The 26,933-nt window shown below is 41.1% G+C and overlaps 1 protein-coding gene across 7 annotated transcripts; it reads right to left on the bottom strand.

The window, feature by feature from the left end:
- Positions 1-31: 31 nt before the first annotated feature.
- CAPN3 (calpain 3) lies at positions 32-26,107 on the bottom strand. Of its 7 annotated transcripts, XM_056493963.1 has the most exons (24): positions 25,362-26,098; positions 20,231-20,300; positions 19,693-19,811; positions 18,957-19,090; positions 18,672-18,840; positions 17,954-18,094; positions 15,549-15,632; positions 15,085-15,170; positions 14,352-14,429; positions 13,733-13,893; positions 13,035-13,204; positions 12,406-12,417; positions 11,127-11,335; positions 10,570-10,606; positions 9,550-9,564; positions 8,260-8,361; positions 6,977-7,054; positions 6,238-6,295; positions 5,542-5,606; positions 4,453-4,521; positions 3,820-3,898; positions 2,173-2,289; positions 1,654-1,712; positions 32-1,037 (listed from the first exon to the last, which is right to left on the bottom strand). In XM_056493963.1, the coding sequence occupies exons 1-24, from the start codon at positions 25,650-25,652 to the stop codon at positions 1,011-1,013; spliced, it is 2,430 nt and encodes an 809-aa protein (XP_056349938.1). In that variant the 5' UTR covers positions 25,653-26,098; the 3' UTR covers positions 32-1,010. The 7 variants fall into 7 exon arrangements, 2 of the variants coding, with proteins under 2 accessions (XP_056349938.1, XP_056349939.1); XR_008840713.1 differs by having other exon boundaries at positions 998-1,037; positions 1,654-2,289; positions 25,362-26,105; XM_056493964.1 differs by lacking the exons at positions 8,260-8,361; positions 9,550-9,564 and having other exon boundaries at positions 25,362-26,097.
- Between the last annotated feature and the right edge of the window lie 826 nt (positions 26,108-26,933).

Raw genomic sequence — 26,933 nt, 5'->3', positions numbered from 1 at the left:
TTCTTTCAGAACAAAACCAAAAAGCCTAGGCCAAAATGCGGTTGATTTTATTTTTGGTTCCATTAAACTAATTGTATTCGCCCATTGGAATAATATTCCTGAAGTGGTCATGCTGACATAGTATCTGATTCTGCTACAAGTCACCTCTTGCAATAAAGAAATGCATGGTAGTGGTGGGAAATAGCACCTGGAGTGGGGGAAATATGTGTCTGTAGATGTATAAATTTGTATGTGTAAGATATTTTCTGCCTTGAATTGCAAATAAGTTTCTCAGTGTTAGAGGAAATGCAGTTACAATGAAAAACCCTTATGATGTCTACATTTGTAATTAGGATGGGTACTAAAAATGAGAGCCAATTGCTTAGTTCTGGTACTTCTGCTGAGGCATTAGATGAAGCTGTACTTTGATACTGCAGTCTGTTATGCCTTACACTCTCATTTCTACATAGCAGAGATCCAACCTGCACAGCCAAATCTGTAACTGAGTCATTGGGTTGCATAATATTAATGTAGCTAGCACAATCTCATGTGAAATATTCAGTAAACATTACAAAGAGGTGAAAGGGTAATACCAAGAGCAGGACAAACAGTTAATGACCAATTACAAGGTGGCAGTAAACACCTCTGACTTTCACAGTTAGATGCAGTCCTAGTTTCCTAGTTTCTGACTTGAGGGAAGACCTTTCCAGGTGTCAGCACAAGAAGAACAATTATGCATTCTTCATGTCTTCACCATGCAGAGAAAGTTTAATTCAGTTATCAATAAATTAATCCTTGTCGCCCAAAAGGAAAAATATCAAGATGCTGTAAGAGTAGTTACAAAACATGCACTGTCCTGTCTGCTGAAGTGTGGTTGTCTCTCTTTCCAAGGGCTTCTTCCCATGTGCTGTTCATCTTGGCAAGTGAATGACATAATTAGGAAGTACTCTTGTTTTTCCTTGGGATGAATGGTGCTAGCTCCTTGGAAATCTTCAGTGTGTTTTTGATGGAGGTGGCCGCTGGCTCCGGTGTTACGCGTACAGCGTGAGCTGCAGCCACTGAAAGAGTTAAAGGTTGGAAGAGTTGTTGGCATCCTCCCACAAATTGTGTGAGGACACCACCATCTCTAGCTGGAAGGCAGCTGCTTGCTGTCACTTAGCATAAAGTGGGGAATTTTCCTGAGTATTTTGTTCCTATTTTTCCTTCCCTTGCAAAAAGTGAAGGTAGTTTTTAATGGTCTCCCTAACAGAGGACACGCTTTGAAGTTGAAACTTTCTTAATAAGATTTTTAAAAGTAAAGACCTATGCTCAGCCTCATTATCATTTAACACCATATCATTGTGTTTGATCTAAATTGCCTCATTAAAACAAAAAAAAAATCAAAAGTTTTTTGATGGTCTTTAAAGATGATATTAGGAGGCCGCAGCCATGCTCTTCAGCACCAACTGGAGTCTTACAGAGCAGCTGTTACTGGCAGATCATGGATATTTTCTGTGTAAAATTGGTAGCAAAATTTTAGGAGGTTTTGGTGTTTCTTACCAATTGGGTGACAATTTTAGATGAACTCTATTCATAGAGTTCTCCCTTGAAAGCGTGTACAGTGATTTTAAAAAAGGTACGTTAAGATTTAGTATTGTGACATTGTGTTAGACATACTCTCATGAAGCAGTTTACCTCCAGGACATTGAGCTTAATGATGCCATCTCCATCTTTGTCAAAGGCATGGAATGCCCCTAAAAGGAAACAGAAATACAGGGAGTAAATTAGGTTACTGTGTGGGTAACGATGATTCCCAGACAGGAAATCAAATGGTGCTCCCCTTGTGAAATGCCAACTGGTTCAGGTCTTTACTTGTGGGGTCAGCCAGTGTTTCTGCTGCATTTTTCCTTAGTTAATTCAAGGAGAGACATAGTAGTTTGTGTTTGTGTGAGACAACTTGTCATCTTAGATTCCCTGAGCACATATCTATGATCATTAGTACCCTACATAGGCAGTAGTGCTGTGAACAAACTTGGCTGTGAGTACAATAGGGCTCTGAGCGATCTGGTGCAGTGCAAGGTGTCCCTGGCCACAGCAGGGGAAGTGGAACCAGATCATCCTTAAGGTGCTTTTCAAGCCAAGCCATTCCATGTATCCACGGCTGTGTTTGGGGCGGGAGGGAGGCGGCGCCGTGCAGCCGGGGCAGCCACTCACGGAACATGGCGTCCAGGCGCACGAAGCAGCAGATGAAGCTGTCAAAGTCGATGTTCATGTTCTTGTCGGCGTAGCGCATGGTGATGATGTCGTAGAGCTGGTTGTTCAGCCGGAAGCCTGCAGGGAAGCACAAACGGCACAGCTGGGCCTCGGGCCGGGAAGCGCTGCTCCGTGAGGGCTCGGGCCGCAGGCGCTCCCCTGGCCCAGCCCCAGGGAGGCTCGGGCAGGATGTCCTGCTGCAGCTGCTAAACAAAATGGAATAAAGCTACAAGGAGCCTCACTGTGTCCTGCTGCCTTCCCAAACCAGCAGCAATGTGTTGAAGTTATGCTTTGAGGGGGCCCTTAGCACACAAGTTGCATCAGGCTGTGAGTGAGAAGAGCTGCAGCCCCAGAGGCCTGGTGGCTCAGCTGGGCCTGCTGAGAGCAAATCAGCTAAAACAGGGACACAAGTGCTGTAAAAACACAACTAAACAGTGGTCAGAAAATAGACAGGAGGTGTGGTGGGACTGAACTTTGTCACTGAATGCTGCAGCCTGTGCCTTGAAAGGGTCTGCCACAGTTTGGGTACAGCTGTTTGTTGGCTAAATGCAAGGTCATGCACAGCTCATGTGCTGGAAGACTGGAATGTTCTTAGTTCTAAAGTCAGGCCAGGAGATATTTACGTATTTTCTCTTTTTACTATGGCAACTTCCGTGATGAGAACAGAAATCTGGAAAATAAAAATTACCCATATTTCTACCACAGCAGAAGTCCAAATCCAGGTGTAGTTTTGTCTTTGGCAAAGGATTACAGAATCACTGAGGTTTTGTAAAGTACAAAGTAGTCATTTGTTTCTATTCCTTGATGTGCCAAAATGCTACTGAACACAAAAATCACTGAAATTATCCTATCTAGGTTTTTTGTGAAACTACAGATTTTCTGATCAGAGAGGCTGTCTCACTCTCTTAGAAACCTGGTAAAGACATATGTGGGGGGAGGCCAGCTCCCCAGGGGAAGAAGCACACTGGTGTGTCTGAGACAAGGAAGAAAAATCCAAAGTCTCTCTTTTCAGAATTTCATTAACTGCAAGTTTTGCAAAAATACTTTTTTTCTTATTGTGCAGGTAGAAGAGACTGAACCCATAGTGGCTCAGTACTGGAGAACATTAGCATGACTCAAGAAATGTCCACCCAATTGCCTGTGATGTGCAGGTCCTTGGACATGGACCTGCTCCATCATAGTTTCAGTGCCTGTACACTTAGGTTGAAGGTTTTCCACTGTTCTTTGTTTGTTACTTACACAAATGTATAGAATCCACAGCTTAAATGAGAGTAAATGTCTTCAGAACTCCCTGGTCTCCCTGAATAGCAGCACCCTGAGTAGGAGATCCTTAAAGACAGCAAAGCATCACTTATTGCCTTAAGAGGAGCTGAAGAGATCTATTTGGCTGGCAAGACATACAAGCCTTGCCATTTGGATATTTGAGAAGCTCTGTTGGGGGAAAAAATATTCTATAATTTCTCTAGGATCTGTCCTTAAAAGGCAGCACTGTGTTCAGTGATCTCACCCTGTGATGCACCAAAACAAAACAAGGTTGTTCAGTGATCTCACCCTGTGATGCACCAAATCAAAACAAGGTTTCTGTTGGACACTGCACAGGGAAAGTACCTGCATCATTGACAGCGTTGCGCATCTCGTAGCTGTTAATGGTTCCTGAATGATCCGTGTCATAACGCTTGAAAATTTTCTGGAAAATGAAAAAACACATACACAATGGTAATAAAAACTTGTACTTCTCCTGTATGTACCCACTGAGTGGTTATGGGATGTGTGCCTCAGGCACCTGGAGGCTTTACCACGTGCCTTATATTGCCACTGCTGGGGAGTCTGGGTTATTATAACAGAGTTCATCTCAGTTGCAAATTAAAAGAATTTAGATCCAATCTCTGGGAGGCGAAAAAGCTCTCCCCTTGAGACTCTCCTTGTTTGCCTTGAGTTTATGCTGGTAATCCTCCCTCTTAATTGCCCTAATTATTGAGGCCTGATTGTAGTTCCCATCATTCTCCTCCAGCTTGTATGCCTTTGTGCTATTTGCATGGGGGAAGGTTGTATATGAGAGATTCAGGCTGTTTGTTTAGGCTGTGAAGTAGGATGAGGAGAGATATTTTGTTTTCAAAGCTAATTCACAATTATTTTTTTAGCCTTCTTTTTGGTGGAGTGTATGTGGAGAGTTCTAATTTTCCTGTAGAACCTTTGCACTGCAGAAGCTGTGAAAAAGAGCTGTGAAGATACCAGCAATACCTGCCAGCTTTTAATCTTGTCCCAGAGATGTCGAAATTCATCAAAGTTAATCTTCCCTGAGCCATCTGTCTGTGATGCAAACATTCAGGTAAAAAAACCCACAATATTTTTAGGACTAAATGAATTAAGTCTGCAACTACTGGTGAAGGGATGAATGTGAAACTGTATTGGAGATCTTCTCAGGATTAGGAGTTGATTCAGCTCTGCAGTAACATTTGTAAACATTTTGGTTATTCTGTATAACATAGTGCCTTGTGTAGAAGCAAACTTCTGTTACAGGACACCGCTTTGCCTCTGGAACTATTCTAAAAGTGCATGAGTAGGAAGTTTTAGTGGGCTCTTCTGAAATACCTCCAAATATGAAGCTCTCCCAACGCTTTTTAAGACAACTGAGCTTTAATCTGGAGTGAAGCTCTTTCTGCCTTGCTTCAAATGAATTAAGAAATATGCAAAAGGCTGACTAAAGCTCTTTTCAAAAATGTGTTTAGGCTCCAACCATTATGGCTGTGGGTTATAGTTACACTTTTGTTCTGATTATGTTTGAATGCACTTACTTTCTCTCAAAATTGTGTTATGTCAAACACGAAAATTGAGGGTGGTTGTGGTAGAGTAACCATGTGGCATCTTGTAGTGTGTTTTATTGCACTTGTTGCAGACAAGTTCTGCCTGCATTGCAAGCTGAGTGTACAGTAGAGTATGTGATACATTATAAACTTTAAGAGATAAATATAGTAAGTTTATTGGCAAGAACTATGATTATGTTGAGTTTGTTTTAAATATAGTAATCAAAAAATTATGGTTAACTACATAATGTGGCCAGTCTCTGATACCTAAAGAAGAGTGTCATACTGACTGATTTATTCTGTAGCTTTCTTTTTGGGGATATTTTTCTCTACCAATTATGCTAATACTGAGATGACTGGAATTCAGATGTGTCAAAACAGGAGTGCTTTTTTAATCTGACTACACACTACAACTACTTTGCTGTTTTGTTTCCCTGGCTTACTAAATTCTGCATGTGTGTGCGATGGTGAGAACTAGTGAACTTAAGTAGTTCCAAGCACTCCCTTTTCACCAGAAAAAGGATACATCCATTAAAGCAATCATGCTGCGGCAGGATTCCAACTCAAACCCTTCTGATCTTAGGTCCTTATCTGAAACAAATGATCCCAGTGAATACAAATCAAGCAAATCAGCAAGTGATTTTTCCTTTCAGGTGTAACTCTAATCAAAGTAAAAGCCAAACCTACTTCCTTCATCCAGTAAGAAGTGAGTGGTAGAGAAATCTGAAAAGACTCTCAGTAATGTTATTGTCTGTGAATTAGATATTAATTTTCCTGATTTGTTGTATACAATAAAAAGCTCTAGAAAGCTCTAAACTAACTTCTATGTTGCTAAGCAAGTCCAGGGTCTGAAGGGTAAAGCTTGCTAAACAGGAAGAAAGGTCTCCAGTATTTTTTTAAAGGGCACTTGCAGACTGTGAGAATTGCATTATTTTCCCATGTGATAATTCCAATGAACGCATCTGCTTATTTCTAGATTATCAGTAATAATAATCTGTAGAGATAATCTGTGATAAATTTAGCTTGTTAAAGTCTCAGATGCAATGTCCATGGAAATGTAACTAGGAAATTTCTGAGTCTGAAAATATCAATAATTTTTAGAGTGTAACTCGGGATGGGGAATTAATGCTCTGTTACAGTAGTTTTTATAACTCAGGGTGGGGAGTTATGCTCTGTTACAGATTTCTTTGCCTAGAGTTAGTAAAAACATGCTGAAACTCACGTTTTTTTACGACATTATTGAGAACATTCCTAAGTTCCTCAGCATTGATCTCCATGTCCTGATGGAAACGTGGTGAGAATATCATTGGTTACAGCATTCTTTATGAAATACAATTTTATGGATGGATATACTAAAAGTATGAAGTCTTTGGTCACTTTTCAGTAAGGCATGTACATGTTTCAAACCAGAGGGCATTCTACTTCAAGTGAACATTAGTCTAACTCTTTCTTGAGGCTGCAGTACAAGGTAGACCTAAAGTTACCATACAGTCGTCATTAAACTACAACTAGAAGAATGACTGTTAATTTCAAGCCAGTGTATAATGGCAAAATCAGAAAATTCCTGTATCCCATTTGCAGCCACTTGATTTATGCAGTTCTTTGATCTATTTTTATCTTCCCTTGTTAAGCATGTACCAGAGGGCACTGCATTTCTAACTTGTTTATACTTGCTGTACAAAGCAGCACCTTGTAGGAAAGATAGAAGAAAAAGGCTGAATTTAAATAAGACTCCCTCAGACACAGTGGGAATAGCTTATACATACATATGAGGATAGCTGTATACTTAATGGGGTTTTTATTTTATTTTACTTATCTTGAAATTGCAAAGAGAATTTGATGGGAGGACATTCAAAGGAAATTTTAATATTCAGTGTTTTGAATCTAAGGAGTAGTTGATTTAGGAGCTCTTGTGGCCAGGCTGCCTTGAGGGCAGAGACAGGAATTAATTGCATACTCACATCCCCTGCAATCTGTCGGAAAATATTCCTGAATTGTTTTTGCTCTTCACTCTCCTCATGAGCTTTTGTTGAAGAATGCTGAAAAGAGACAAGAAAAGAAGAGAGACATCTTGAGCCCAGTGGAGAAAAGAAAGGGCCTGGATGGCTCACTTTTCCTTGTGAGAGGGATCTTAGTGAATCTGGAAGTCTTTGGAGCAATGAGTTGTCCACTCCTTTCCCCATGTTTTTGGTAGTTCTGGTCCTTAAAACAGCCAAGTATTTAAGTTCATCCATTTGTTCTCATTTCTATTTGAAGGAGCCTAAATAATTACTTCCACTGGCAGTTATGTTCTAATTTTTTGTTCCAAAATGTTGCAAAAGAGAAAATTGGAGCAGAAGAAGCATATCAGACCATCAAATAATTGTTTTGGTTGAAAGGGACCTTAAAGATCATCTTGTTCAAGCATCCCTGCCATGGGCAGGGATGCAGTATCTGCCTCACAGCTACCCTGTAGGCTATAAATGACCACTGAGAACTCTTTATGATGTGGGGGGCCCCTCACTGAAGACAAATAGCATATGAGACAGAGGAAAACAAGGAACATGAAGCTTTCTCAGACACATGGAAAGTGCAATGCTGAACTTTGAAGCTGAAGGGAAATGAAAGTTATAGGTAAAAAAGTGAAATTCTTGGCTTAGTTCTTGTTTTCCTTTTTCTAAACACAGAGGAAAGTTTAGATTGGTTCTCACTTCACCACCTGCATGCTCCAGCAGTCATGAGGCAGAACAGCACCCTCCCTGTAAGGAGATGCTCCGGCCATGCCTCCAGATGCCACAAGCCTGGATGTGGGATCTGGCTGCTAGATATGTTGAATCTTACCCACCTGCAGGAAGAAACTCTGAATTTACTACTCTGTTTTCCTCCTCTTTGGTAGTGAGGGTAAATGTGGGATGCTTAGAGCTCCTGGGTTTACCTGTCCTTTATCCTCTGACCAACACGGACTAGGATAGAAGTGTGTAGTTTGTAACTACAAATTCTACAGGCTCTTGTATGAGAGAGCAACCAGGAGACATTTTCAAGCAACTAAATCCTCCTACAGAGTTGTTAAATAACTGAAGGGACAGTCTCTCTGTGGTCATGCTCATTAGATCCACATAAAACAGATGCAAGTTGTGTTAAGATTTGATGAGAAGCTGTTTAGTATTTCAGGACCTCTTTGCCCTATTTCTATGCTCTCCTCAGCCACTCTTTCCTGCTAGCCAGACCAAGCCTTATTTCCCCTTCTGCCACTTGCTGCAGAAACCTTTTTCCCATCTGCTTGGGTTTTTTCACCATGTTTGCCAGCATTTTCATCTGCTGTCAGCTCCTTATTGCTGTTCGCTCTGTCAGAAACGAAGATGATAGGCTAGAAGAAGAGAGCAAAAGAGAAATGGAAATTACACAAGAAACAGTGGAAAGAAAAATATTTGGTTACAAGCATTCCGTGGATAGTGCATGCAGCAACAACTCCTGCTCTTGAAAGTATGATAAGAGAAGCCATTTCTTGGAATGAAAGAAAAGAAAGAATAAAAAAAAGGTGGAAAAATTTCTGCTGTTATTGTTCTTCTCATGCTAAAAAAAGCTGCAAAAGTTTTTTTTACAAAATAGTGCAATTTCTGATTTTTAGCTTTCCTTATCAGAAAGACAGTAATTGAATGTGTTTGGTTTGTTGTTGTTTTTGTTTAATGTTTCTTAGTGTGGTTTTGCTTTCTTTTGGTGTTTTAGTTGATTTTAAAATTATTTTTTGGTGGGGTTTTCTCCCTGTTTTTAAGCAATATAAGCTTCCCAGATTCTCATCACTTAAACTGATGAGCTTTGCCCCTCAGTGAAGGACAGTAGCACTGAAAACAAACCAAATGTGACTTGTACACAGAAAAGGAGTTGTGTAGGAGCTTGTTAGTTATGTGAAGCATATGTTCTTTCTCTGTATTGACTCAGCTGTAAGCAGCTAAGTGCAATTGTTCTGGTTTGGTGTATTTAAAACAAGGAAAAAACTGCTACATGATGAGAATATATTACTCTAGAGTATTAATTACAATCGGTCTGTCTTGGGATTAAAATATCTGATTACATTTTCAAGGTCCAAAATGCGTTGTGCCAAATCAAAAATAGAATCCTGGACTTCGGTGAGCAGAAACTTCAGGAAAGAGGAGTGGCTGCTGCACTAGGCAATGGAAAGCAAGTGTGAGGGCACATGTCTGGAGAAGGGCTGCTTTTCACTAGCAAGGGGTGTCAAGTTGCCTGCAAAGGGGGCAGGAAGGAAGAACAGTTTGAGTAACCCAGAGGACTGAGCTGACAAAACTGAATAGTTTGTTACCCTTTCACCACCCCTTTGAGTGAGAGGGGTCTATGATGCAAATGCTATTTCATTAGAGTCTAATGTAGGAAGACAAAATCTTTGCTGCATGCAAATGGCCTTGCATCCAGTGACCTTCACTAATTAGGTTGGTTTCCAACAGAGAGAAAATTATAATACTAAGGAATTCTGCCCCTGCTCATGCATTACACATGCTCTTTGCCTTGCTGGCACCCAGCACATTGCACAGGTACCTACCTTGCCCTTTTTCTTCTGTGTGAAGAGACAAAATTAAAAAGTGTTTGATTAGATTATGCAGAGCTGATGGCAAACTTTTATTTTATTATTTTTCCCTTTCTCATATTCATTTTTCCAGTTCCTTTACTCATACAAATTTTCCCATTTCCTATATTTATACAGCTTTCAAATCACTAAAAATGAGGGAACATGCACCCACCAAGAAATGGCATAGTGAAAGAAACACATTGCAGAAACCATAGCAAAGCTGTGTTTCATCTTATCTGGGGCTTTGTCTGCTTGAATAAAATCTCTTTAGCTCTGAGTATTCCTTTTCTTTTTCCCAACCTGTCAGTGCAGTGGAGATTTAACTTCTGTGTTTATAGATCAATGATATCTGAAGTGACAAGTTAATTCCCTCATATCTGGACAGTTATTTTTCACTATGACAGCAAACAAAGGGGGAACATTTCTGAGCAAGGTTTGATGGAACTCAATTCTGTGCAGCAGTGTTTCCTCTCATTATTTTTTCAAGACTAATTGTCCTGTTAGCTCTAGTATACTCTCACAAAGATGTGTAAAACTCCAGGGTGAAGAGTTAGAACTAGTCATGGAGGTTATTTTGTGTCAGAGTGCTATTAGGATCTCTTTTCAGAAAGCAAGTACTTCAAAATAAGCTTTTTCTTTATTAGATGATTTGCCAGTTTCAGAAAGAATGTATCTCAGGGCACAAGGCTAGGCCTCCCTTGGCAAATGAATAATCTCCATTCATGGAAGCAAAGACCATGTTCAGCATCTAGCTTCTTTATACCAGGATCAGATTTCAAATCTGAAAAACCATTTTGGTCTGAATCAAGTTCAGAAAATAGCGTATATAAAGCAAGTGTCAACAGAAGTATCTCGATGAGAAAAAAAGATGAGAATTTGTGATAAAAGTGCTGTCATGTAGCTGCAAATAGTTTCCTGCTGTAGGTTTCTCTAGGTATCATCTTCCTCTTCTCTCTACCCCTATACACAAAAGAGGACCAGGACAGTACTTACCAAGGGACGCTCTGCCTCAATCATGTTTTCAACTTCCCTAAGTAGAAAGCAGAAAACAAACAAATCAGGAAAGTGACTTTTCCCAAAGATGCTTGTTTCTTTAGGTGTTTTTTAAGCAGCCACTTGAACTTTCCAAGCAGCCAGTGGTGTGGGCTGGCTTTCAGCATTACAGCTGCAGGCTCTAGGATTAGCTTTTTCCCAGTTTGACCTGAACATCCCAAGTACCATTTCCAGGATGTCTGCTGCCTGGCTTACCCCTCTAAAGAGCCTTGATAACAGTGAATTGGAAGTAAAACAGAAATTCTTTGGCCTTAGTAAGTGGCTAATGGTTTGTTTGCAAAGGATATCCTCCTGCAAGCAGTAAGCTTCTCCAAAAACAATTCAAAGCAAGTTCTTGTTAGTCTACAAAGCAAGCTTGTGGAAATGAGTTTGCAGCTTGGAGTTTCTAATGAGGTTAAGAAAATAAAAAGCACGGTGTAGCAAACTGCTAACATGACTTCAGCAGAGTAGCAAGGTCACTCCACCTATGTGGCCACAGAAATGTCCCTGCAACTTACTCTGACAGACTTCTTTTCTCTGAGAAGACCCTGAGGATGAATTCTCCCTCCTGGTGGGGGTCATATGTGGAGGGGATGATGACATACTCGCTGGGAGGTAACCGGAAGCGCTCAGAGATTTCTCGCATGTTTATGTAGGTCTTACTTCTAGCTTTGGAGGCGTTGTAGAGGAAAAAATCCTTCTGCAAGTGGTGCTTAGTACCATGCATCTGTAGAACAAATTAGTAAATTTGTCTTCAAGGAAGTCTTGCCCATTGCCCAGGGGGGTTGCCATGCAGGCAGTGCATGGCTGGGACAGAAAACACCCATGAAACAGCAGCTTAGCAGGCAGGGAGCTGAGGAGTGGTGGTAGCTGGTGGCAGGTACAGTCTGTCACCTTTAAGTTGCTACTGACTGAGTCTAGTTGGCTTTTCCAGGGCCCACCTGCAGATTGTGTGGCTGAGTTCTGCTGTGCAGGCATTTGTATCTGACTCTTTTGCTAGATGCTGGGTTGTGTGTAATTGAAGCTCAGCCACTTTCCTTGGAGGGTGTATGGCAAGGAATGGTGTAAGCAAACTCCTACATGCAAAGTGGTAAAGTGAAGCTGCTTTCAGTGGAAATGTGTCCTTGTCTAGAAAAAACATAAGTTCTTTATCTACTAAACAAATGTGACAATCAAACATGGCATTAGCTCAAAGATGAAAATTAAGCCAAGAGTTGTAGGCTGAGAACACTTGCAGGCTGTTTTTTTCAGAAATAACCATCTGTAAGATAGTTGGCAAAAACAACATTCAGTCTGTCAACCTCATACTTTTGTAATCTGTGTACTTCTAATAAGCTTTCTTCAATGGTCTGTAAATACCAATCATTTTCTAAACAAATTCTAAGACTACAGAGAAAACTGTGACTGCAGAATGTAGACCATTTGTATTATTTTTAGGATGAAATGCAAGTGGCTTAGGGTGGTTCTGTGTGGAGTGCAGAGGCTAAGCCCTCAGACGCACTGCTTCCTGGATCTCTGACCAACTGTTCAAGTGATGGCCAGGCCACCACAGAAAAGAAAAGAAGCACTGAGGAAAAGGCCAAGTGAAAATGGGGTGCAAGTGACAAGGAATTCAAAATTACTCACAAAATGTTACTAATAAACACTCAAAGCAAAAAGGTTAGCAGTTCTACTGCTGTTACATCCCTGAAAACAAACTTGTCTGGGCAGTCTACTGCTGACTTACTGACAGGCACTACAGTAACACTAGCTGTGGGTATACACCAAGATGTCAGTCTGGCTCCGTTCTGCGCATACCTCTTTGGGCACCTTAGGGAGAAACAGAGAGAAGAAACAGTCAGAGCTTCAAGGAAAGTCTGCATGTTTGTAGGTCATACAGAAGGGCATTCACCTGGAGTTCTGGGGACACAGTAATTAAAATTAGTTAGATAAGCACTTTCCCTTTTCCTTTCTAGGTTTCTTGGCGTCTACATGAAATCAGCTAAAATCTGAACCAACTATATTTGTGCAAAGGATTGAGTACATTGACTTTTTCATCAAGTCAATAGCACAGACAGAGGTTAATTGCTATGTATAAGTCTTGGATGTCTGTTTCCTTTTTCACACTCTTCTGCCAATTAAATGCTTAGTTTCAGAAAGGATAAAGAAGAATATATGGGAAAGAATATGCTAAAATCTGGCATTAGGTCACTATAAAAGCCTAAAAAGCATCTTACTTAATAGATGGGTAAACCCTGACATTACTATGGTACAAGCAGTTAGAAAGACTTGAATTTCCTTCCTCTTTTTCAGATTCTTTGGCTTCTTTGCTAAGAAAAAAATTGTAATTGATATAATCAGCCTGAATGATTCAGCGATACTCCTGATAAATGCATAGTGTCAGGATTTGCTACCACAGTGCAAAGAGCAAAATCTAGAGCTGTTACCTCATAGATGGCAAAGCCAATGGTGTACAGGTTGGCTCCCAGCTTGCGCTCTTTCCTCCTGTTTTTCTGCATCAGTGCGACAAGGAAGCTGCAGATAACCTCTTCATCCTCAGGATCATCATCTTCCTCCAGGAGCTTCAAGCGATACTGGGGATTGGTCCAAAATGTATCTGTGAAGTCCCACCAGCAACCCAAAGAAAACATGTAAAGCTTCAGTCTTGTAATGATGCTCATGATCAGAGACCTTTTAAGTTCCCTGCTTATGGCTCCTGAGGGAAAGGTGAAAATTGGGCTAAGACATATATGGTTTTTTGGTTTTTTTTTACACATTATGGCTGTTAGTTCTTACAACTGCATAGCAAATGAGGATATAGGGACGACTATCATCTGATAAACTTCCAAAGTCCTTAAATCTATTGCTAATGCACAAAAGTGAATTTCCTGTGTGAAGTCTAACTGTTAGGGTGAAATTTATCCCTTTTACTTGGGGCACTGGGAAGTATTTGAACAATGATTTATCTTTGCTAGGGCTGTGTTTTGGGCTTACAATGTTCTGTTATAGCATAGTGACAGAAGATTTCCAGCTACCAATCACATGCCTTGTCCACTGAAGAAGCTGAGCACTAACCAGGCTGTTAGCCTTTAGGATCTAACCAAGTCCCCATCAGAGGCTGTATCTCTCAAGACCCTTTGCTCACCTGGATAATTGCGGCAACCTCCAGCTGAGCATCCTCTCACCCAGCGTCCTTCATTGACTGACACAGTCCAGGTCTGGAATTTATCTGCTTCCAGAGTATCAGGTGTGAGGTTACAGATCTCAAGCTTTGTGAAGTGCCTCATGAAATCTTTAAATGAAATCCTGGAGGAATTGAGGGGAAATTGAACACAAATGCATTTACATGGTTGGCAGTTTGAAAGACTCTGGGGAGGTGGAGGATGGTGACCAGCAGCACTGTCAGTACTGGGACAAGTTTGCAGTGGGAGTGCCATGTTTTCCAAATGCTTTTGGTCTGCTGGTTGGTCAGTTACCACAGGTACAGCTCCAAACTTAGGGAAACTGAGCTGAGAGGATGGTATGTAGGAAAGGTGATGGAGAACTTGTGGAAGTGTAGCATAATTAGAATGACTGTGCTGATGGCTCTGAATAATCCCTGGTGGGAGAATGAGAGGATCACAGAGCAGGACCTATTGGTAATATGAAGGGCAGCAGAGATCACTACAATGGTTTTAGCAGATCTGTAATAGTGCAGTGTCATTCATTTTTGCTATGATTGCATATTTCCTAGAGAAGCACTGGTTTTTGACTGATGCTCTCACCAGAACTCCCCATCCTCCACGACCTTGTACTGCAGGCGAGTTTTCTCTTCTTCATTAACAGAGTCCCACACCTCTGACCTTCAAAGGAGTAAACAAGTTAGCTTAGGATTTGCAATGCAGTTTCCATTAAAGTTTCTACACTTTAGCCTCATAGAGTGAAAAATCAAAAGTCCACATAACTTTTCCTTTGTAAACCTTGCAACTATTTGTTCTTGAATCTATCCTCTTCTCCATATGCCCAAAGAAAAGAAGCAATTGTTCTGCTTATCTCTGCCTTCCTCTTAGAATTCCTTTCAGCAGCTCTCAAACATCTGCTGATCTGTGTTAATTTTGCTTAGCTTGAAGAAAAAGGTGTTTGCACATTATCATTGCTGATGTACCTATTGAAATTTCTATAAGGAAAACACTGACATTTTGCTTCAATCAGTTTTTTCATAACTTAAAAGATTTTTCTACTGTCACATCTTGTTTTGAAAATGGACAGTAAAATCAGATTTAATGCATCATTAGACTGGGTTCTGTCTTTATTTCCATTTATTAAAGCTTCTTTTAACATCTTACTAGGTACTCCCTTCTTTTTTACAGCTTCAGCTAAGCGCTCAATCAACTTCAAAATTACAATACAAAGACAATTCAGATACCTCATCACTGAATATTAGGATTATGCGAAAGCTGCATAACAGCAAATAAGGCTGCAACTTCTTTTTCAAATGTGAAGCTCTGTTTTACTCACTTGTCACTCCAGGCTCCATTCCATTCCACCTGGCCCCAGGGGTTTCTCAGCCTTACCAGACGTATTTTCTCCCCTTTAAATACTGTCTAATTAAAAAAAGAATGCAACAAGAATAGACTGAGAGTAGGTTCTAAAGGAAATGTTCTGACTGTCACCACACCTGCGGTGATGGTGCTTTTCTGGGCGATACCCCAGCCTGATCTTCTCGGAGTGACTGTGGGAAGGCTCTAAGACCAGGAGGTGGCTGCTTGTGGCCACCTCTGCCCAAGCGGGCATTTCCCCAGAGAGCCAAAACCTGGATAGGTTTCTTTGCCCACAAGATTTTTATTTATTGGAATATAATTGTGTTTCCTTATCTCACAATCTGTGTCGCTTTTCATGCCTCTCACGGCGCTGCTGCCGCGCTGCAGGCCAGCGGCGGCTCCAGCTGTGCGCAGCTGGCGGGGAGCGGTGGATGCACGAACCTCTTCCACGGCAGTCACGGAATAGGCGTGGCCTTTGACGAGCCCGCAGGACATCCGAGTCTCGTACTGCATCGGCACGATGGTCTGCCAGACAGAGAGGAAAGCCCATGGGGCTCTCACAAAGCTCAGCTGTCTGCCCGAGGGCAGAGGCTGCCGCACAGGGCTTTCGGAGGGAGAGTAACACCGTTCAGGTTACAGGAGCCTTTGCCTTGTTCTCCTCTTTGTGTTTGTCAAGGTGGTCAAGCTAAGCACCCATTGAATTCATGTTGATTGGTAGAAAGGAGTGAAATAGGTATTAAAAATGGGAAAAGTTGATAATATCAATTGGAAAGGACCATTTCTGGTGTATTTTTCCATTTTTTGTAGGCTATTGCTTTTTGCACTTGGAACATGGCAGGATACAGCACGCTTAATCAAATAATTAGCTTTTTGTATTAGAAGGACTATTCAGTCTTTTCTAGGATAGTATGTTCCTGTATAGCTCAGTAAGGTTATTACACATGTACTGATTAAACATCAGAGCAAATCAACACCTAGAATACTTTCATCTTTCCCCATGGCTGCTATCTTATCACAATGACATTTAAACACCCTATTTAATACACTGTTCTGCTAATGGACACTATTTTATTGCATCTAACTTTCAGGAAGGGCATAACTGTGTTACTCAGGTGTAAATACATTTGCTGTCTTAGTCATCAGCTTTTAGAGTGTCTGATGGACTTTTACTTGTTTATCTGTGAGATCTGGAATTGGGAGCAAGATGGCAGATGCACATATCCTGCTGTATTGCATGAGAGATCTCCACTATTGGTGAGAGGGGCAGACCCTGCCATGTGCATGTGGACCACGAGCAAAACTTCCTCTCCTTCTTAGTGTCTGCTGCTGAGAGATGCCTGCAAGGTCCTATCAGTAATTCTGTCATCCTGAAAAAGGCAGGGCTGGATCCTGAGGTCACACAGAAATGTTTTCAGCTTGTACAGGGAGGATCTCATTAAAATATTTCCTGAATATTGCAATTGTTTTCCATCATTTCACTTCACCACCTATTTGGTTTCTTCTCCCTTTACTCTGTTTTCCTACTATAACCTCACACCTATTTCCTTTTTTAGTCATTTCTTCTCATGTTTTTGTCATCATTACTTGTCAGAACCCTTTTCTTTCTGTTTAAGAACATTAACTGCTGGTGCCCTGGAAAACTTCTCAAAGTGCAGATTCTGGAAATGTTTCAACTGGCTCTTTTCATCAAGAGTCCTGATTTTTTTTTCCTGACGATTTTTTTTCTTGGTTCAGGAGCATGCAATAACCAGCAGCACAACTGCTGCAGGGAAAACAAGTATAGAAAGGATTTTGCAATCTCCTTATAGTAGACAGTCACTGAGGAGGAAATTCCCCCCCACCAAACATGGGTGGGGCAACCATACTTGCAAAACAAGATGGTCATACGGGTCTTTCCCAAAGAATGACACCATTTCAATCTTTTCGGAAGAGCTAAATATGGATGTCAGAAGAGAAGAAATCAGCTATTTCAGCTGCAAATGCGGAAGAAATTTTGCAGAACCAAAAGTTTTGAGTGATGTTTATGGAGGATTTTTCTTTGGTGGTTTTTCTTTTTGTTTTTCTCCTATCCTTCCCCACACCCCTGTAAAACCCCCTGATGTAATTTCATTGTCATGGAAATGCAGCTCCCTAAAGGGCAAGGTATGACAGCTGCCTGACACGGAGAAGGCAGCAAAATGTCCCTCTACAGATTTTAAAGATTTTAAGTTGTCCTGTATGAGATTTTTTTCTCAGGGTTTAACATCCCTCTTTATTTTGCTAGGTAGGTGGTTATGCTGGAGTTTGAATTTCATCACACATATAAAACTCAGCATGTTTTTCCTTTTCCTTGTTAAGCATTTTAATGAGGACTTTGTTGGCAGTAATCCAAAAAGAGCATCCCTAGAGCAGACTCTCCTCCATTAATGAATAGAGCATTCTAGAAATAATAAATAAGCTCTCAAAATAAGTTCACAAAGAGCTTTTTTCCCTCGAGACAGAACTATGCAGAGCTTGCTTTTTCTTTCTTTGACATTTCATGCACACTCAAGGATCTTATTCTATTCTAGTATTTTAATTTTTTCATTCTCTCCACCCTATCCAAGCAAGAGACTTGATAAAATCTGCTAATAAATTTCTTGTTCTGCAAATTATAAACCTGTGTCACAAGCCAACAGCCCTTAAAAGCCTCAGTGAAGTATCAGTGAAGCCCTCTAGTATCAGTCACTGTGTTGGAAAGCACTGAAGTCTTTTAACACATTCATCAAACAGCATCCATAAGAACATTTTGTTAGTGTTATATAGTGAAATTTAATAAAGATTCAAAAGATAAAAACATTCTGAAATCAACTGCTTAGGAGACCTACCCAGGCTGGCCTCTCCTCCAACCCCTGGTAGTCTACAGTGGACTGAGTCATCTGTGCGTTTTCTTGATTCTTCACCATGCGAGCAATGAGTTCCCCAATGTCGGTCCGAGGAGCTGATCCGTAGCAAAAGCCTAGGTCGTCCTGCCACAGAGAATGGGAGGAAAGTATAATGCAGGAAGATGAGTGGTAAAAGATAGCCTAGATTGCTTATCTTTTCCCTCATTATGTCATACTTATCTAGAGTGGTCAATAACACTGTTTGTTGTCCCACCCCTACTGAAATATTGTAGTCCATAAAGTATTACTTTTTTAACTGTTAAATTTACCATAATAAGTGAAGACAGTCTGAGGCCATGTAGACAACAGAATGTTGATTTGCGCAGTTAACACCTTTGACAAGAAGATTTATGTCTTAACAAAGTTGCAGCACGCTCAGACTAACCTAATTTCACTGGGTTAGGGTCTTGAAGGGGAAGGGGTGCTGGTTTTGCTGATTGCACTGTTCTTTCCACCTCCATGTTCTGTTTCATATATTTTCCTTTTGGTACTCACTGTTTGCTAATGGCTGGTCTCTAGGGGGGATTACTCCATCTCCATGAAATGAATGTTTTCTATGTGGCCTAAACCAAGCAGTTCCAAAGGTGGTATATATTTGGTTACAAATTGAGAGGTCTCTCTCCTCTGCCATTTCTTATCTGCAAAGTTCATATGGACTCACATCAATGGAACTGGCCATGAGGGATCCTCTGTCAATGGCATGTTTCATGATTTTGTAGATATCTTTAGGGGCATCCTTTATCTCGTAGAACTCTGTGACTCCTCCAGTGAAGTCCTCCATGGCTTCAGTGGTGTTGCCTCCCTTCAAAGCTTCATATGACCCATGGAGTCTTGAAAAGAGAAATATTCTTTTACAAAGGTATAGATACCTACCTATATATTTATATCCATCTTGTGTATGTATAACTGCATCTATGTTAACACACAGCCCCTCAGTTTGCTTTACTTTGCATAGGCCTTTTCCAGGAGGGCGCTCCAGAACTCGTTGCGCTGGGAGGATTTGGTGAAGACCAGCTGGTTGTTGTAGGTGGGTAAGCAGTCATCGATGACAACGTCCACCCAGTCTCCATAGCGCCAGAACTGCCCAAAGGCAAACAGAAAGAAGACAAAACAAAAAACCAAACTTGGAGCAGGGAGGACTGGCTGAAAAGGCAGGCTGAGAGAGGAGAAACGTGGAAATTAACTGCTTTGTAATGTGGCTGGAATTGATGGCTACTGTGAGGGAGGCAGCTGTACTGAATTCTCCTGAATTCAGCAAAAACATTCCTTAAGAGAACCAAAGGAAATGTGGAAAGCAGTCAATCTTTTCTGAATAAGAAGTCCTTTGCTAACTTGTTTTGACAGACCAGCAGTTTGTGGGCTAAAAATAGCTGCTCTTGCCAAGTGCCTGCATGTCTGTGCTGAATGTAGTGCTGCATCTGAAGAGTGAGGCAGGACCAGGCACCTGTTGTTACACCCAGGACACTGCAATCTGCAAATGCTTCCTTGGTGGGTTAATGCTCCCTAATTGCTTTTATTGGCTGGCCCTTCTGTGACTGCCCTGGTGGAAGCATTTGGGGTGAGGCAATTCAATCCCTTTTCCTCCCTGCTGTCACTCCTAAGGGTGGAGAAAGAGGGAAGAGCATGCCAAGAGCTGAACCTTGGGTCAATGCATATGCTTACCACTAGACGGAGCGACTCACCTGGAAGTGAAAGATGCCAGCATAGTTTTGTATAAAGGACTGGTCATGAGGTATGACTCTACAGAGTAGCTTTTTATTTAGTGTCAGGCAAGCAATGGCAGCCAGAAACCAGCAGTTACCTGTGAATGAGCAGAAGCAGCAGACAAAATGAAGGGAGAGAGCTATTAGAATCAGTGTTCTGCAGTACTTTAGCACTGTCTATTTGTGCTCTAGAAATGCTCATGGGCATTGTTCGTGGCTGGGTATACACAGGCTAAACAGATGATACTCCCTGTATTTTAGAAAAAGCCTAAAATCTGATGAGCACTGTTAACTGCATTAAGAATTCCCTGTGTCATGTCAATATTTCACTAAAAAATTCTTGCCTAGATTGCTACTAAGCAGATGTCAAAAATTTGTACATTTTAAAGGAATCACTGTGACAGAGGATTTCAGATATCACCTTGGAGATGAAAAAGAATGAAGAATTAAGAAGAGAATTAAGCTAAACCATGATGCAGATTTTAAAAAGTACAGAGATGAAGTAAGAATTTCATACCTAATTCTCCTTGGCAGATATCTGTTCTGTTGGCTCCACCAATAATAAACCGTGGATTCTCACAGATTTCCTGCAAAACAGAAACAGATGGATGAGCAGGAAAAGTGTGCATTATGATGCCTGTTTAGCAAACAAGTAAAGGCAGTTTTAGAACATTTTCCTATAGCATAGCTTGTAGTGTCAAAACCTCTCTCAGTTTTCCTCTGCAAAGTTTCACTATGAAAATGTTTTTGGAATTTGGATGTTCCAGACTTCTGTGGTTCTAGAGGGTGTAATATTGAGCCTGGGGTGCTTCCTCTGTACTGTAATGTGAAAACACATTGAAATGAGAAGAATTAGGAGAAACATTTTTTTCTGCACAGTAATGAAAAAAACAGAACATTGGAGGAGACTGGAGAGCAAGCAGATGGAAAAAAAAACCATCAGGGGGGCAGATTAAATTATTTTAAAATAATCTTATGTCCAATTTGCAGTAACTGGTATGTTGGGGCATTAAAAGGGTTGAAGAATGCATTTCATTGGGAATGAACCCCAGCATTGCTCCTTCTCAAAATTAAAGGATCAGATGTTTAATTACCAGAAATAATCCGTTGCTGGTTAAGAGATTTTATTCTTTTCCTCACGTTGCAGTATTGAATTGGCAATGCTGCATTCAAAAATGTGTAGAGATATCATCTCTGAGAACAGGAAGGTCTTCTTTCATTCTGTATATTGCAAAATGTATTGGGCTTGTCTGTATTTATACTAGAACAGAATGGGTACAAGATGCTGTACAGACATAAATAATTAAGATATTTCTGCAGGGAGAGAACACTTGTAGGCTTACATAGCCATTTTCTATAATGGACAAAGAATAGTGTAGAGGAAAACCAAGGAAAGTAGTGGCTATAGCCTGTCTTACAGAGTAAAAACTGTCCCTGCTTTATCCCATCTCTCATACTCAAATACTTGGTATGGAGAAGAATAAGAAGACAAAATTTCTGGATGCATCTCTTATGAGGGTAAGGAAAAAATGGTATTGCAACCTGAGGAGCTCTGTCCTGAGCAGCTGCAGAAGACGAAGTGTAGTCCAAGAGCCCAATCTGTTGAAAATGTTGGGACTAGAGTGGGAAGGAGACCAAACAATTGACAATTGCTTGTGGCAGCACACACAGGAAGCTGATGCTACCTCTGCAGTCTAAAGCTTTTTACTTATATCATCAGGGTAGCCCTGGACTTTCCCAGACTCATGTTGTAGATCTAGTAGTTTCACTTGGCTGAAACCCATTTTTTTTCTCCTTTACAGTTATCAGAAGAGTTGCTTTGATGTAAGTATTTGGATTAAACATACAGCCAGACAGAGACCATCTTCTGCCACCCTCCCTACCACCAACCACCAGCCTCTGCAGGCACTTCATTTTCCTCGAGGGAAGGGATGTAGGGATTGTCCTGTTATTTTGGGCCTTGGTCAGCTGCTGGGGTCCAGTTCTGTCAAAGCAGATGTTTGAGATACCTTCATGCTTTGCTCTACTCACTTGCTTTGTTGAAAATATTCTTTCTTACATTGCTGTGGCACTCTGCTGAAAACTAGTCTGAGATGCCAGGTTTTTGATTTGTGTTTTTCCAACTCTATTATTGTATTTTGGCTCGATCTTGCTCTTATTGTAACTAGCTTTGAAATCCAGCAAGCTGTGTTTCAGTTGATCCAGTTCAGACTGTAATTTCATTACAAAGAGTCAGTTACAGCAAGGAAAACAAAGAATCCCAGGAAAAACCTAGCTTTCTGGGAAGAGACTACTTATGAGTCAGTTGGAAGGGAGCACTGGAAAATGCAAAGGCAGCATGCAACTAAAAATGGCATTTGACCTTTGTTACATTTTCATTAGCTTTTCTTTTTTTTTTATCAGGAAGAAATCTGCCAGTCTTATACAGCTGCAGCAAAAGGCATTCATTCCTTTAAAAACTGCCATTAATAAACTACAGCATTCTAAGTAAATTCCCTAAACTGATCGTATCAAACAGAGATCTTTTTTAGCCTAAGGCAATTTATAGCCTCATTGTCTCTTGGTCTCTTGTGCTCTAGATCATGCTTTTAAATGGCTGTGCTGCACACTTCAAGGCACAGCTCAGTGTTGGACACCAAGCTGGTTTTAGAACCTCTGAGTTGGATTACTTCATTTGCAAGTTCTATCTTGGTGGCACTAACTTGCCATTTTTGCTTTGTGATACGATCTGCACAGGCCCATATTTTGTCATTAATAAATGCAAACAGCTTCATGTGTGTGCAGTAGATGATTTGACTGATTAATTTTCATTCCATGCAAAATCCAATAGTTTGTTGACTTGATTTTATTTATATTCATTATGAAAGGAAAGCTCCTCCTGGTGATTTCCTGGCTATGGAGAGGATCACCATAGGGAAGCCACTGAATTTGGTGGTTAATGCTGTGACTTGGCTGTGAGTAAGGAGAATGACAATGGTTCATTTGAAAGCACAGTGTCACAGTACAGCCTTCCTGTCAATACCCTGGTGTCATTAGATCCAAACAGGACTGCAGCAGGACCTCTTAATATTCTAACAGACTTTTTCTCAGATCTCAAAGATCAGTGGCCTCATCCTTGCTCTCAGCTGTAAGAAATTCCCACAGGCAGCATAGTTATGAGAGGTACAGCCAGTCAATGAGCTGCATATAACTTGTTGCAGGTGTAAACAGCTCTTTGGGTTTCTCTTACCTGCTGTGGGTGAGTGAATAATTTAATATTTTGCATTAAGTGAGGGGGATTTAATTTTCCTTTCATGTATCTAAACCATGTTCTTGCATACTTTCAACAGAAACACTGGAGGGAGGGATCCTGCAGTCTTTACTGGAGGAAACTTTCAGGGCTCTCACTTGGCTTTTGTCTGAATTGAGTATTAGGTCTTCTCTGTGCATTCATACTGTGGCATGGCAGTCACTATCTGGGTAGAATTACAAAGGCCTTTTTGCTGCCCCCATGCCAGGGCTGCCAGCTGCCCTGCACAGCACCTGTCCTTCTGTGGGTAAGGGAAAAGGCCAGTCCTCCTGCATTCGCTGCCCTCGCAGCAGCAGAGGACAAGAATTTTGGGAGGTGGCAGAGGAGGACCTGACTTTGGGTAGAGGGGCTTTGATATAAATTGATGAGGTGAAGCCCCAGGAAGCCAGAGAGTCAGGAATAGGTTGAGTATTTCCCAGCCCTCTGTTTTAAGTGGGATCATAGAGCACATTGATCACATGTTTATTTGCTGTGTCTGGAGGTATGTGGCACATAAAATGCCACAGGGAAAGAATCTAGACTGGTCAGCATTAGGATATTCTTTCAGGGTTTCAGAACTGTGAGGTTTTGTTTATTTTTTCTTTTAGAGTACATATTTTATTCAACTATTCGCCTCAATTTCAAAGTGCTTAAAATTACCGCTTTATAAAAGTATATTTTATAAGCTACTTTCTTTCTTTGGGGGAAAAAAAAGCCAATTGCAACTTAACAAGAACAGAAATTACAAAACACTGTGCAATTGAGTATATGAGTTAAATGTGCTTCAATAATTGCTTTAACATCTTAGCAACATACTCTTTAGCTCAGTATTACTCCTTCATATTCATTTGACTTCATAAAGTCTTGGCTTGTATCAAAAAAATCCCCAAACAGACTGCTTTGGGTTTGAAGTTTATGTTGTATTTTAAGTCTTACATGGTTCCCAGCCCACGGCTACCACATGAATAGTGAGTCCAAACTTATATATTCATGGGTGACTTAAAGAATTAAGACCCTGGTGAGGACCTTTCCAATAATAATGGCTTGATCTGTGCCTGCACAGTTATATAAGTCACTCTGAGTTTACATTGTGCATTCGTCTTGTTTTGATGCTTTCTAATATGACACCTGCAGTGTGTCTGCTGCAGGGTGCTGGCACTCATCCGCTGTACTGCTGTACAGCTTCCCTCTGCAGAAAGAGGGGAAATCCCATCCCTTTACATGACTGACTGGGGGCTGCATTTTAATCATTCACAAACTTTTCCAGAGGCTGATGCAGCCGTGGTGATGATGAAGGAATGACAAGGCACTAATGCATAGGGCACAGCAGATGGGGGACTCACTTTGATCCTTCCACATTGCTCAAGTTGTTGTTGTGACAGAAGCACGTGGCCTTCCTCCAGTCTGTAAGAGCCACCCACAAGAGCTTGTGGTCTTTTGCTATGCAGTTACACTCCCGTGGCCAGTTTTATTTATCACCACTGACTTTGCCACTGAAGCACAGATTTGAGCACAGGGGAAGTATGACAAATTTATAGAAGAGGTTGCTAAAAGCTGCCAGAGAGAAGGAACTGTGGAGGCTCCTCAGAACAACACCCCTGCTGTCAGACAGGGGATGGCAGGGCCAAGGCACTGTCCCAGGGGCTGCCTTGCTGCAGGGGAGCAGCTGCCCAGCAGGTATGACAGTGTAACACCTCAAGCAGGACGGAGAATCAAATGGGACCTGAGGTATTAGTCCTCTGCCAGTGAGAGAGACTGAGAAAAAAAAAGATGAAAAAGTAGAAGAAGGCTGCCTGAGGAATACCCACAAAATAGGAAAATGAATGGGATTACTAGCCAAGAGTGGGTCTTCATAATGATTAGAATACCCCCATTCATGGTAGCTGGGATAAGCAATGCAGGGAACAACTGACTAAAAGCACGTTTTAGATCATAACCTGTCCTTTTATTTTCACATATGAGAAAAATGGCATAATACCAAAATAAAGGTTTAAGTGAAACAAAGTAGTGTTAAAAGAATTAAGCCTCAGCAAACCCACTATCTTGTTGCAGAACGAGGAGAGTTTTTCTTTGGTAGTTTTAGACAAGAAAATCCCAGGCAAACCATGCAAGAAGAAAATTAAATTCCCCATATCTCTTTCCAAATATTTCCTTCCATCTCTTTTGTTGTTCTTGTTTCATTCTGTTTTATTGCATTTTAGTCATTATATACACATTGCCTTTCACAGTCCTAGCTAGTTATCTCCCAGAAGAGGTCTAAGGAAATATATTTCAGTTTTATTCCACCCGCCTCTCCAACACACAATTTCCGCAAAAATGTAAACTCAGGGTGTACACTTCAATTTACAGAAAAAGGGCAATCAACAAACATGTTACTTACACGTGGTCTTTTCCATTCGAACTTGACGGGGCTTTTCTGGCTGTAGAAAAGGGACGACTCGTTTGGTGGGAAATCAGGATCTTCGTAGAGAATGTTTTTCTCCAGGCACTTCTTGTGAAGCTCTTCATAGGTCTTCTCCTTTGTGCTGATAATAGGCTGATTGCGACTGATAATGGCAGAGTAAATCCCCCCTGTGCCCCCTCCTGCCCCCTCCGTGGTGCCGATAGTGGCGCTGGGGACTGACCCAGCGGCTGTTTGCCGAGCCACGGCCGCATTTATGGCGGTCGGCATGGGAATCAGGCTTACAGCAAACGCTGAAAAACAGCAGGATCTTGCAAACTGGAAGGAAATGTCAGAAAAGAGGAAGTTGCTGTGCAAACCGTCTTTTCTGTCTGTTGAAAGTCTTCTAGTCAAATTTGCAAGCCAGAAAATTCCATGTGGTTTTGCATCCTCTTAAAGGGCAGTATTTTGTCATCAGAAACTGGAATTTGTTCCTTGATGTGGGACTAAATGATCAGCTGGCTCACTCCTGTATCCCAGTTGTATCTACAGCGTGCGTGTGTGCTGTCCTGCGTAAGTGTCCAGAAGGGACAAGCTTTAACTGTGAAATCTAAAAATAACTACAGGCAAAGAGAGGGAAAATGAGAGGGGGCATTAGTGAGATGGTGTCAGTCTTCTGTGCAGCTTGTGCTGAGGCCAGGCATGTTCCTGGGACAGGCTGTGTGTGTAGACTGACTCCTGGTGCAAGCAGTTCATCTTTTCCTTAAGTAGAGGGAACAGTGAAACTGGAAGCTAAATCCCTGCTGGCTTGGGAACCTTATTACGAACTGCTGCCAGGCAGTGGTCCTGACACTACTGAAAGAACTGTTGTACTTGACTTGTTTCTACCTTTTGTGGCAGGAAAGACATAGACAAATTTTTACTACTAGATAAGATGATCAGATGACACTTCTAATGGTGAAAGAGGTGCTATTTGTTGCTACTGAGATCAGGTCAATACCTGCCAGATGATTTGGGTTCCCCTGGAGAGCAGCTTGGCAACACTAAGATGCACCTTGTAATAGCTAACTGCCATGAAAAAAACAACTTTTTGTATAGGGGCTGAGAAGTTTATAGAGTTCAGTGTGGAAACTGGGCCATTCTCTGTGTGTTAGGATATACCAAAGTTAAAGGAAACATCTGACTCTGCACATGTATTTTTTCACACATCCAGTTGTTTTCACTAATTTAACTAAATTATTTCTTTTGTAAAGATATACTAAAAAATTATTTCCTCATTCATGGCATAAATATGTGGAAAAATACGTGAATTACTACAAACAGCAATGTAAATAATATTCTTTGAAATTTATCAGCTCTAAAGACACAACTGCTAAGATTTTCAACAATTAATTGCTACTGAAATCCATAGAGATTAGGAACATCATACCACTGAAAATTTGACCTATGAGTACTTACTATGGTGCAGATATCTTACTGAGGGCCAGAGAATAAAAGCAAGTCATTCACTTTAACCAGATACCCTTGGAAGAATACTCATTAGTGATTCTTAATGGTAGAAAGAAGGTTGGA

This window comes from Oenanthe melanoleuca, chromosome 5 (genome assembly GCF_029582105.1).
Source record: "Oenanthe melanoleuca isolate GR-GAL-2019-014 chromosome 5, OMel1.0, whole genome shotgun sequence".
Lineage (NCBI taxonomy): Eukaryota > Metazoa > Chordata > Aves > Passeriformes > Muscicapidae > Oenanthe > Oenanthe melanoleuca.
This window is presented reverse-complemented; position numbering and strand designations above follow the sequence as displayed.

What these genes read in the sequence shown, in the direction of transcription:
- CAPN3 (XM_056493963.1), bottom strand. Translation starts at nt 25,652, where the DNA reads ATGCCGACCGCCATAAATGCGGCCGTGGCTCGGCAAACAGCCGCTGGG. An exon ending in GTGGAGGATGGGGAGTTCTG is followed by an intron (nt 13,894 to 14,351) that starts GTGAGAGCATCA and finishes CAATTCCTCCAG; the next exon opens with GATTTCATTTAAAGATTTCA. An exon ending in GCATGATTGCTTTAATGGAT is followed by an intron (nt 4,522 to 5,541) that starts GTATCCTTTTTC and finishes TTTGCATCACAG; the next exon opens with ACAGATGGCTCAGGGAAGAT.